General features: G+C 43.9%; 1 protein-coding gene across 2 annotated transcripts in view; it reads right to left on the bottom strand.

Moving 5' to 3' along the window:
• LOC110528344 (receptor-type tyrosine-protein phosphatase gamma) overlaps positions 1-13,193 on the bottom strand; it is a 222,085-nt gene that overhangs the window by 104,047 nt on the left and 104,845 nt on the right. For both annotated transcript variants that reach the window (XM_036983923.1, XM_036983922.1), the window contains exon 3: positions 7,466-7,645. In XM_036983923.1, the coding sequence (XP_036839818.1) occupies positions 7,466-7,645 (180 nt within the window). The remainder of the gene's footprint in view (positions 1-7,465; positions 7,646-13,193) is intronic.

Here is a 13,193-nt window from a genome sequence, read left to right as displayed (position 1 = left end):
TGGCCGTGTGGTGCCAGGACAACAACCTCTCCCTCAACGTGATCATGGCAAAGGAGATGATTGTGGAGTACAGGAAAAAGAGGACCGAGCACGCCCCAATTCTCATCGACAGGGCTGCAGTGGAGCAGGTTGAAAGCTTCAAATTCCTTGCTGTCCACATCACCAACAAACTAACATGGTCCAAGCACACCATGACAGTCATGAAGCGGGCACGACAAAACCTATTCCCCTTCAGGAGACAGAAAATATTTGGCATGGGTCCTCAGATCCTTAAAAGGTTCTACAGCTGCACCATCGAGAGCATCACAGCCTGGTATGGCAACTGCTCGGCCTTCGAACGCAAGGCACTACAGAGGGTAGCGAAAACGGCTCAGTACATCACTGGGGCCAAGCTTCCTTCCGTCCAGGACCTCTATACCAGTCAGTGTCAGAGGAAGGCCCTAAAAATTGTCAAAGGCTCCAGCCACCCTAGTCATAGACTGTTCTCTCTGCTACCACACGGCAAGTGGTACCGGAGCGCCAAGTCTAGGTCCAAGAGGCTTCTAAACAGCTTCTACCCCAAAGCCATAAGACTCCTCCTGAACATCTAGTCAAATGACTACCCAGACTATTCACATTGCCTATTCGCATTTATCTCTTAATCTTATCCATATTTTATAAACTGCACTGTCGGTTAGGGGCTCGTAAGTAAGCATTTCACTGTAAGGTGACCTGTTGTATTCGGCGCATGTGACTAATACAATTTGATTTGATTTGACATTCAACAAGCACCACACTTACACAAATTACTGATGATTGGCTGAGAGAAATGTAGGACTTCAGTTCGGCTTTTGACATTATCGATCATAGTCTGCTGATGGAAAAACATGTGTTAAGCCTCTATAGCCCCTGCCATATTGTGGATAAAGAGTTAACTGTCTTACAGAACACAGAGTTCTCCAACATAATCCAGCTACAATAAGGATTGGGTACATAATGAAATGTAATGTCATGTCATATTTTAAATGGTATATAACTGCCTTAATGTTGGGGGTGGCAGGGTAGCCTAGTGGTTAGAGCGTTGGGCTAGTAAACGGAAGGTTGCAAGTTCAAATCCCCGAGCTAACAAGGTACAAATCTGTCGTTCTGCCCCTGGATAGGCAGTTCAATGAAAATAAGAATTTGTTCTTAACTGACTTACCTAGTTGAAAAAATAAAAACAAATGTTGCTGGACCCCAGGAGGAGTAGCTGCTGCCTTGGCAGGAACTAATGGGGATCCTTAATAAATACACAATTAAGCCATCAATTAACCCCTGCAACCTCCAGTAAACATGCTCTGTCAGTGAGATATCCATGTTTGATCAAAGGGCTTGGACTAGCTTGCTAGCTACAGGCTTTCTACATTTAAATACATTAATTAGCATTAACGGTTGACAACTTTTTTTTCATCATGCATCATGAACTTGCACATTTTAAAGACAAAACATGACTTTGCAGTTTGCTTTGAAGTTAGTTACATCTTGTCTTGTTGAAGAATTCCCCTTTCAGGAGTTGAGAAATGTAATTATAAGTAAAGGCTTTGGCCGTGTGTGGTGTAAACATTAAACACTGATGCTGGATTTCTAGTTTCCCGTCACACAACATGTATTCGAAGAGTGATGTGCTGATCTAGGATTAGTTATACCTTTTAGATCATAATGAAAAAGATTATATGGACAGGGGGGGTCGTGATCCTAGAACAGCACTCCTCCCACACTGAGACGCTTTATGAATACAGGCCACGGAACTCCATCGTATGTGAACAACTCTGACATTTCCCCTCTCTGTCCGTGGCGTGGTAGCTAAGTGAGTGTGCTCTGTGCATGTTTCAATGAATCCAAAACTCTTGAACATCTCTCCAGCTGATATTATTAGCCAGATTAGGCCCCTGATCCCCCTGACTGTTATAGGTGGATTAAGCCTAGCTGGGCCCTCCAGAAAAGATGCAGCTACAGCAAGGCTTCTTTTATTTACAAAGCCAACTGGGGAGAGGAGAGGAGAGGAGAGGAGAGGAGAGGAGAGGAGAGGAGAGGAGAGGAGAGGAGAGGAGAGGAGAGGAGAGGAGAGGAGCATGAGGACAAACAAACCCAGAGTGACTGTAAAAAAACAGAGCTGTGGAAACAAGCAGCGTCACTGGAGGGAGGGAGGGAGGGAGGGAGGGAGGGCGGGCGGGAGGGAGGGAGGGAGGGAGGGAGGGAGGGAGGGAGGGAGGGAGGGAGGGAGGGAGGGAGGGAGGGAGGGAGGGAGGGCGGGCGGGAGGGAGGGAGGAAGGGCGGGCGGGAGAGAGGTGGGAGGAAAATGAGAGAAAGAGAGAAAGGTAGACAGGACAAAAGACAGTGGAAGAGATGGACAGTATGAATGAGGGGAAAGAGAGTGTGAGAGAGAGAGATGGCTGTACATGTCTACCAGGCTAAGGTTTGTGAAAAGGCCCCAGATCCAGGAGATTTTCACAAGCTCCTTCAAGCACACTATAAACATACAACCACACAGCTGAAAACTGATCCCCCTGCTATGGACAGTGTCATAGTCAACCAAACATGCATACACATGCAAAGAGACACATGCAAATGCACACAGAAGAGGAGATGAGAGTAGTGTTGCCACGATACCGTAATTCTTACTTTGATACAAATACCAGAATTAGTATCATAATACTCAATACCATCATGATACTCAATACCATCACAATACTCAATACCACCGTGATACTCAATACCATCACAATACTCAATACCATCACGGTACTCAATACCATCACGGTACTCAATACCATCACAATACTCAATACCATCACAATACTCAATACCAAAACAATCCAACAACAAAAAAAGTCACAGAATGGTACTTGATCCAGACAGAGTTGTATCACTACATTTAAACGTTTTTTTAGACACCCATGTATGCAATAATTCATCAATTATACAATCAATTTTACGTAGCTTTTACCAACTTAACTCCAAAATAACAATGGTCATAATTTATTTGAATGATAAACTGGGTAAATCCAGATGTAGCCTAGGTCTATTCCCAATGCCGGTGAATGCATATTATTCAATAGGAGTGTGTGCATGCATTGAGTTATTGAGCTTCTTTTAGCTGATTTCATGGGTAGTTAATTCAGCTGTACGCTAACAAGGAAGGTTCGTCTACAAATAAAGCTGGAAGCTACTGATATTGTCTTGCATTGTAAAAGTGTTCTGGCCTCTATGGACATAGTTTTGCCGTGCTATGCCTGGAATCAAACCAGGGTCTTTAGTGACGTTTCAAGCAGTAAGATGCAGTGCCTTAGACCGCTGTGCCACTCGGCAGCCCGATAGGTAATGAACAGTTAAAACAGTTCTACATGCCGTGTTGCATTATTCCAACTGATCTGGAGTGGGTCGAGAGCTTCAAGTTCATTGGAGTCCACATCACTAAGGGCTTACCATGGTCCACACATACGCACATAGTTGTAAAGAGGACACGGCAGCGCCTCTTCCCCCTCAGGAGGCTGAAAAGACTTGGCATGGGCCCTTGGATCCTAAAAAAGTTCTACAGCTGCACCATCGACAGCATCTTGACTGGCCGCTTGGTATGGCAAATGCACCACCCTTGACCACAAAGCGCTACAGAGGGTGATGCAGACAGTACAGTACATCACTGGGGCCGAGCTCCCTCTATATCAGAGGAAGGCTGAAAAATTGCCAAAGACTTCAGCCACCCAAGCCATAGACTGTTCACTCTGCTACCGTCCAGCAAATGGTCCCGAAGCATCAGCTCTCAGACCAACTGGCTCCGAGACAGCTTCTACCCTCAAGCCATAAGACTGCTAAATAGTGGTGCCCTAACTATCTGCACTGACTATATATACACACCATATACACCCTCACACACACACCCTCACACACACACACACACACACACACACACACACACACACACACACACACACACACACACACACACACACACACACACACACACACACACACACACACACACACACACACACACACACACACACTTCACACAAAATAATTAACTGCTGCTACTCTGTTCTTTATTTTACTCTTATTATTATCTGTCCTGATGACTAGTCACTTTACCCTGCCTTCATGTTATCTATTCTACCTCAAATACATTGTACAATGATCTAGTAATGGTACACCCTGTATATAGTTTAACTCCTGTGTATTTCACTGTATTCGTTGTGATACCATGGAAAGGGTTCATTAGCAATAATTTTACAGTAAAGTCTATACCAGTTCTATTCGGTACATTTGCCAAACATTCAATATAATTTGATTTGGGGAGCTAGCCATGCAGCCCAGACAGCTCTTGCAATGAATGAGTAAGTGGAGCAGGAACTGTGCTCTTCACACTATAAAGGGCCTGCACTGATACACAGACTTGATCCTCTCAATCAAGTGAGACACATTTGACAGAAGTACCGAACGTAACAAAAATTCTAGTGCCGAACCTTTATTATTAGTAATTTTGGGGGGGGGGTTTCGGTATACCTTCGGGCCCTGGGACTGTGTTTGAGCGCTCCAGCAGTCGAGCAGAGCGGGAATTAGATGCTAAGCCAAAAATATCTTGAAGCACAGGCTGTGAAAGAAGGGAAGTAAATCCTTGATCAATGCAAATGTCTCCGGGACCACCTTTCCACGTGAATTTGCCAAAAGGCCCAGTGCAGTCAAAAACATGATTTCCTTGGTTTTATATATACTGCTCAAAAGCATAAAGGGAACACTAAAATAACACATCCTAGATCTGAATGAATTAAATATTCTTATTAAATACTTTTTTCTTTACATAGTTGAATGTGCTGACAACAAAATCACACAACAATTATCAATGGAAATCAAATTTATCAACCCATGGAGGTCTGGATTTGGAGTCACACTCAAAACCACACTACAGACTGATCCAACTTTGATGTAATGTCCTTAAAACAAGTCAAAATGAGGCTCAGTAGTGTGTGTGGCCTCCACGTGCCTGTATGACCTCCCTACAACGCCTGGGCATGCTCCTGATGAGGTGGCGGATGGTCTCCTGAGGGATCTCCTCCCAGACCTGGACTAAAGCATCCGCCAACTCCTGGACAGTCTGTGGTGCAATGGAGCGAGACATGATGTCCCAGATGTGCTCAATTGGATTCAGGTCTGGGGAACGGGCGGGCCACTTCATAGCATCAATGCCTTCCTCTTGCAGGAACTGCTGACACACTCCAGCCACATGAGGTCTAGCATTGTCTTGCATTAGGAGGAACCCAGGGCCAACCGCACCAGCATATGGTCTCACAAGGGGTCTGAGGTTCTCATCTCGGTACCTAATGGCAGTCAGGCTACCTCTGGCGAGCACATGGAGGGCTGTGTGGCCCCCCAAAGAAATGCCACCCCACACCATGACTGATCCACCGCCAAACCGGTCATGCTGGAGGATGTTGCAGGCAGGAGAACGTTCTCCACGGCATCTCCAGACTCTGTCACGTCTGTCACGTGCTCAGTGTGAAACTCCTTTCATCTGTGAAGAGCACAGGGCGCCAGTGCTGAATTTGCCAATCTTGATGTTCTCTGGCAAATGCCAAACGTCCTGCACAGTGTTGGGCAGTGTTGGCCCACCTGTGGACGTCGGGCCCTCATACCACCCTCATGGAGTCTGTTTCTGACCATTTTAGCAGACACATGCACATTTGTGGCCTGCTGGAGGTCCTTTTGTAGGGCTCTGGCAGTGCTCCTCCTGCTCCTCCTTGCACAAAGGCGGAGGTAGCGGTCCTGCTGCTGGGTTGTTGCCCTCCTACGGCCTCCTCCACGTCTCCTGATGTACTGGCCTGTCTCCTGGTAGCGCCTCCATGCTCTGGACACTACGCTGACAGACACAGCAAACCTTCTTGCCACAGCTCGTATTGATGTGCCATTCTGGATGAGCTGCCCTACCTGAGCCACTTGTGTAGGTTGTAGACTCCGTCTCATGCTATCACTAGAGTGAAAGCACCGCCAGCATTCAAAAGTGACCAAAACATCAGCCAGGAAGCATTGGAACTGAGAAGTGGTATTTGGTCACCACCTGCAGAACCACTCCTTTATTGGGGGTGTCTTGCTAATTGCCTGTAACTTCCACCTGTTGTCTATTCCATTTGCAAAATAGCATGTGAAATTTATTGTCAATCGGTGTTGCTTCCTAAGTGGACAGTTTGATTTTACATAAGTGTGATTGACTTGGAGTTACATTGTGTTGTTTAAGTGTTCCCTTTGTTTTTTTGAGCAGTGTATTTTTCCACACTATGATGGTTGAAATAACATGGTGAAATTGTGAAAATTATGATAATGTTCTGTGAGTGTAAGAGCTGTTTGAAAAGACTGGCTGTAATTTCAGTAAATGTGTTAATAGACCAATAAGAAAGCATTAAAAACCTCTCTGCCAATAAGAGCTAGTTTTCCGTTTTCCCCTCCCCACTCCCAGACAGTCCTAGCAAAATGATTGTTTGAGAAATAGCTCTTTGCTAAGAAGCAATTTTTGTTTACTCTTGACCACTAACTGGAAATGGGCAGAGTAGGGTATTTCATTGTTACCAGAAATTGATATAGAAATTTGCCTGGGGAATAATTTTTTTAGCTGAAGACTTCTGGACGCTGGCCAGTCAAACACAGCTCAAAGCCAAAGCAGGTCAAGGCACCATGCAGAGAAAATTGTAAAATCATTCAGAATCAACTATTAAGACTAGACCCTTTGTGTTTACTGTAATTATAATGTCGGCAGGAACACGCAAGGTGAAGTTTAACACTATGTAAAGCCAAAACCGAACGTTCACTCATCATAATCAAATAGTGTGTATTTATGTATCGTCTCGACCAGCTCCGCTAAAGAATTAGAAACCTAAGCCTGTTCTACTCCAATAGTTCTTTTTTTTCTCTTCGTGGTATCCAATTAGTAGTTACAGTTTTGTCCCATCGCTGCAACTCCTGTACGGACTCAGGAGGCGAAGGTTTGAAAGCCGCACATTCTCCGAAACACGACCCTGCCAAGCCGCACTGCTTCTTGACACAATGCCCGCTTACCTCGGAAGCCAGCCGCACCAATGTGTCAGAGGAAACACTGTACACCTGGCGACCGTGTCAGCGTGCATGCGCCCGGACCGCCACAGGAGTTGCTAGAGCGCGATGGGACAAGTACATCCCGGCCGACCAAACCCTCCCCTAACCTAGACAAAGCTGGGCCAATTGTGCGCCGCCCCATGTCGCGGCTGGCTGTGACAGAGTCTGGACTCAAACCAGGATCTCAAGTAGCACAGCTAGCACTGTGATGCAGTGCATTAGACCAGTTCTGTTGAAGTGAAGGAATCTAACCTGTTATCTAACCTGAGCATTGAGGATAGCACCCATCCCTGTCTCACCCTGCTAAGGAAGTGAAAATCTGTTGAATTCAAAGAGTTCTGAATGAATGAATGAATGAGGGCACGCTAACCTGTCTTCCCTGTGTTCTTCATGGAGGTCTTGTTGGACGACTCAGCGTTGAACCCATTGAGGGTCAGCTCCTGGTACTCCTGAGACACCTGGGCATCCTCGTCTGAAATATCCACTGGTGATTGGTTCCTCTCCACACACTCAGGGTAGGAGGAGGCCCAGCCCCCAGTCCCGTGGGTCCCTACAGGAAGAGGGGAGAGAGAGTCAGTTACACCATCCACTGCACTACGATCTGGGACAGTATTCAAAAAACGTCTCAGAGTACTACAGTTCCTAAATAGAGACAGAGAGTGAAACCCCACCTCCCACCTTTCTCTTTGCAGTGAAAGAGACAGTGAGCCAGTAGAAAAATCTACTTCCTGATTCACTGTCTGCTCTTCTAATCCTCTCTCACCCCCGCAGAATAATCCCCCAAAGATGTGGCTGTTCTTGATCTGTTCACTGCTACACATTTCAATGTTTTTATTTACCTTTATTTAACCTATTTTACGAGGGCAACCTGGCAAGAAGGCAAAACAGAGAAATAGCAGCATGTACATAAAATATTACAGAAATACTAAAATACACACACACACCTGAGGAGCAATCCACTGCAGTCATGCTTTTTTCAGATGAATTTGTCACCAGTTTCTCATGCTGAAGCAGTAAACTAGACCCCTGAGTGCTACAGATTTGTCCATCAAGTTAAATTAGGATGAATCATCTTCTCCCCGTTCCACATACTGCCTGGAAGCGTGCATTGATTGGACAGGTCTGGATTCCATGGAAGAGCGGCCGCTATGGATCTGGGCTGTGCTTCTTACTAATAGCGGCATCAGTAAGCTGGAGTGAAGTCATCATTCATCGCTTGTGTCTGTCTGTACCAGCGCCACTCTAATATCTCACACCGCTAAAGAAAAGCACACACACACACACACACACACACACACACACACACACACACACACACACACACACGTCTTGCCATAGAGCAGATAAAGGAAATATGCTTGCCATACAACAGAGTGAAGAACACCGTTTGTGTCTCAAAACAACAAGAGAAAAATAAGTAGTACAGTAGTACAATACAGTTAAATAGCATCCCCCCGCACTTCAGCCACAGCAATAACAGATGATAGCTGCTTGCAGATGATAGCTGCAGATGATAGCTGCAATAACAGATGATAGCTGCTTGCCACTCAACAGGATACACTGATTGCACAAAACATTAGAAACACCTGCTCTTTCCATGACATAGGCTGACCAGGTGAATTCTGATGAAAGCGATGATCCCTTATTGATGTCACCTGTTAAATTCACTTCAAACAGTGGAGATGAAGGGGAAGAGACAGGTTAAATAATGATGTTTAAGCCTTGAGACAATTGAGACATGGATTGTGTATGTGTGCAATTTAGAGGGTGAATGGGCAAGACCGGTTTGTAGTACCGGTTTGAGTGTGTCAAGAACTGCAACGCTTCTGTGTTTTTCACAAGAATGGTCCACCACCCAAAGGACATCAAGCCAACTTTACACAACTGTGGAAGCATTGGAGTCAACATGGGCCAGCATCCCTGTGGAACGCTTTCGACACCTTGTAGAGTCAATGCCTCAACGAATTGAGGCTGTTCTGAGGGCAAAAGGGGGTGCAACTCAACATTAAGAATGTGTTCCTAATGTTTTATACACTCTGTGTAAAGGCTACAGTAGGGAGAGAGAGCAGGCTCTGAGGAAATGTCATGTATTTTCTACTTCTGTAAATAAAACCCTGGCTGTCTCATCTTGGTTTGACATATTCCTCTCTCTCTCACTCTACCAGGTGGAAACACAAATCTAATCCTTTATGGACACATCTGTTTTCTTCAAAATAACAAACAACCTAATTACATGTAAAAAGCCATGTTTTCGGGAATGCACATAATAACTACACCACAGATAGAAATAAATGAAAAAAAATTACAGTCAAATAATACGCTCCACAGAAACGTAATTACACACACTTAAACTTGAAACGCTTTTTGATTTTTTCCAGCTGTAGCCCCGAGTTCACTTTCCTGGAAAGCAATCCCTGATCAAAAGCTAGCTCAGAGCTTTCCACGTCTGTATTATTTGTCGGCAACTTATTTGGTAAACAACCTGCAGCTTTATGAAAACAGTTCTGATTGTAGCCTCAAATCCTGATGCCCCTCCTCACAGTCAACAACACCCCCACACACTCATCATGAAGAGTTACAGCACATTTATGTATCCAACCTCTATCATACTGTACCTAATAGTTACATCAATCATTTTCCAATTTATCTTTACAGAAATGTAAGACTAATGTTGTGGGAATTTCTTTAACAGATAATATTATATTGACTATGTATTCACCATGCATAATTCCATCTATTTATTTTTCCCCCTGGAAGCTATTTCTTCACAGAATGGCAATTGACTTGATTAAACAATGGGTAATTATATGCATTCCTTACAATGTTTGCTTACGTGGCAGAAAACGTTTTCTGTGCCGATGAACAAAGTATACACAATGGGAATTTGGGCTTTTAGTTCAATATATAACCATTGTAATAACCACCCATGAGCTTCTTCCCGTCCCACTGTTTTCTTATGAGGCCCTCTGGCCTTTCCAATCCACAGGAGTTTGACTCAATTTCCCCTGCTAACAGGAAGCCCCTGCTGCCATCCCCATGTCACCCCAGATCAGCTGGGCCCAGGTCAGTGACATAGAGCCAAACACTGTGAATCAGTATGACTGATGCTCGAAGCAAGCTAGATCTACTCAGGGTTTTCTAAAGCTAACCAGAATCTGTTAGCTTCACATTCCAGCTCAGGCTTCATACATACTACGATGGTGGATATTGCTTGTACGCCTGCCGATAACTCGAGCAGGCTTGTAACTGCGTGTGCATGTCGCACGTGGCTAGTCGAACACCAAACTCTTTATTGAGACAATGCTGAAACATCAATCCATGGGCGAGTCAGTGACACATTTTCATTTGTTCCGGAATCAAAATGAAAGAAAAGTTATCTTGCAAATTCAGCAGGCTACGGTGCGAAATAGGCTTTTAGAAGTGCCGTCTTTATGTTACCACGTATCATTAATGCCGACTTTGGTGTTCTTATCAGTGCACAACCACAAACACCTTTTCCCCCACTCCTATCGATAACATAACTGTATTAAGTCATACAGAAGTGTTACTGTGCGTGAAGATTAAAATGCATTCTGTCATTACCAAATGTGTAATGTCGTATATATTACAAAAACAAAAAAGTGGTTTAAAAAAATATTTGAATACGTCCCTTCTCAAATGAAGGGAATGATGACACGATGTTTGCAAGAGGAAGGAAACCTCTTTTCATTGGTCCTCAACTCGTGGCTCAATCCTTTCATCCAGGGTAGGTGGAGTTAGCCTACCCTGGAGCAGGTTAGTTCTGAAGGATTTGTTGCCATAGAAAATGTACTTGGCTAAAAGTTGAGCCACTTACAAATGACCGGTCATCCCGAGTTGATCTCAGACTTGACCAAAGTTAACTTGATAACTCCTCAAACCTGCTTCGTAGGAAACCCCTCAGGTCAGTGACACACACACCCAGGAGGGGAAGCCGATTGGAATGGGATGACTGAACAGACAGACGAGCGCACACACACACACACACACACACACACACACACACACACACACACACACACACACACACACGTGGGTATATGTAAGTAACACTGGGGATTGGTGGGAGGGAAAGGTTTGACCGCCACACCAGAGAGACAATTTACTGGACCAGTGAACAATGTGTACAAAAGACAGGTGATATGTTCTGTTGGGCTGGATGACAGACATGTTATAGAACGTTAACGACACAGTTGGCCTTGTAGTTAGTCTTGCATAGCGTCTTGTGATTGAGGAGAAGCAGGGAAATCCAGGCTAGGATTTCTTTCACGCATAAGAAGCAGCGATGGTCAAAAACAACAGCTGATAGAGTACATGCCCTGGTAGAGGAATAAAGGAATATGCTGTCTTTTCAGGAGGGGCTTTCCACGCCACACTAGCCATAGACATGGTCCTACTCTGCACAATTACCTATTCCTACTTAACACTGTAGTAAGATAATACAACACTTTTAGCTGAAAAGGAAAATACTAATTCTGGTGAAACAAAGGATTTCTCCAGTACGTTGTTTCATGAGAGGCAATGAGGCTACTCTGAACGTGAAGACCCTGTAATACAGTACAATGCTGTTGGCTGAAAAGAAAAGACAGAAAGCTCGCACTGTCAGGATGAAACCACTGTTTGTTGAAAGCTGTTGCATTATTCCCCGGTTTATTGGCTCATAAAGAGGAGAAGAGCCTCAAGGCTGTAAATACAGTTCTCTCTGTGTGAGTGTTACAGTTGAGGGTGACTCACTGTTTAAAACTTCTTAGGGCTGCAATCTCGTTAACGGGATCAATATGACAACAGCCAGTGAAAGTGCAGGGCGCCAAATTCAAAACAACAGAAATCTCATAATTAAAATTCCTCAAACAAACATGTATCTTATACCGTTTTAAATGTAATCTTGTTGTTAATCCCACCACAGTGTCCGATTTCAAATAGGCTTTACAGCGAAAGCACCACAAACAATTATGTTAGGTCACCACCAACTCACAGAAATATTCAGCCATTTTTCCAGCCAGAGAGGAGTCAAAAGCACAGAGATAAAATTAATCACTAACCTTTGATGATCTTCATCAGATGACACTCATAGGACTTCATGTTACACAATACATGTATGTTTTGTTTGATAAAGTTCATATTTATATAAAAAAATCTCAGTATACATTGGCGCGTTACGTTCACTAGTTCCAAAAACATCAGGTGATATTGCAGTGAGCCACATAATTTTACAGAAATACTCATTATAAATGTTGATAAATACAATTGTTAGACATGGAAATATAGATATATCTCTCCTTAATGCAACCGCTGCGTCAGATTTCAAAAAAACTTTACGGAAAAAGCAAACCATGCAATAATCTGAGACGGCGCTCAGAAGAAAAAAAATGTATCCGCCATGTTGGAGTCAACAGAAATCAGAAATAACATTATAAATATTCCCTTATCTTTGATGATCTTCATCATAATGCACTCACAGGAATCCTATAAATGTTTGTTTTGTTCGATAATGTCCATTATTTATGTCCAAGTAGCTACTTTTGTTAGCGTGTTTAGTACACAAATCCAAAAGCTCGTGCAGGTCCAGCCGAACGTCGGAAGAAAACTTTAAAAAGTTATATTACAGGTCGAAGTAACTTGTCAAACTAAGTATATAATCAATCTTTAGGATGTTGTTATCATAAATCTTCAATAACTTTCCAACCGGAGAATTCCATTGTCTGTAGAAATACCATGGAACGCAGGTCGCTATCATGTGAAATGTGCATGACCAGGACCTGGCTCTCTGCCAGACCACTGACTTAAAGAGCTCTCATCCGGCCCCACAATACAGTAGAAGCCTCATTCAAGTTTCTAAAGACGGTTGACATCTACTGGAAGCCTTAGGAAGTGCAATATAACCAATATCCCACTGTGTACTCAATAGGGGCTGGGTAGAAAATCAACCAACCTCAGATTTCCCACTTCCTGTTTGGATTTCTTCTCAGGTTTTGGCCTGCCATATGAGTTATGTTATACTCACAGACATCATTCAAACCGTTTTAGAAACTTCAGAGTGTTCTATCCATTCTATCCAATACTAATAATAATATGCATAT

The sequence above is a fragment of the Oncorhynchus mykiss genome, chromosome 7, assembly GCF_013265735.2.
Source record: "Oncorhynchus mykiss isolate Arlee chromosome 7, USDA_OmykA_1.1, whole genome shotgun sequence".
Lineage (NCBI taxonomy): Eukaryota > Metazoa > Chordata > Actinopteri > Salmoniformes > Salmonidae > Oncorhynchus > Oncorhynchus mykiss.
Note: the sequence above shows the minus strand (reverse complement) of the source record. Positions and strands in the feature narration are given on the sequence as shown.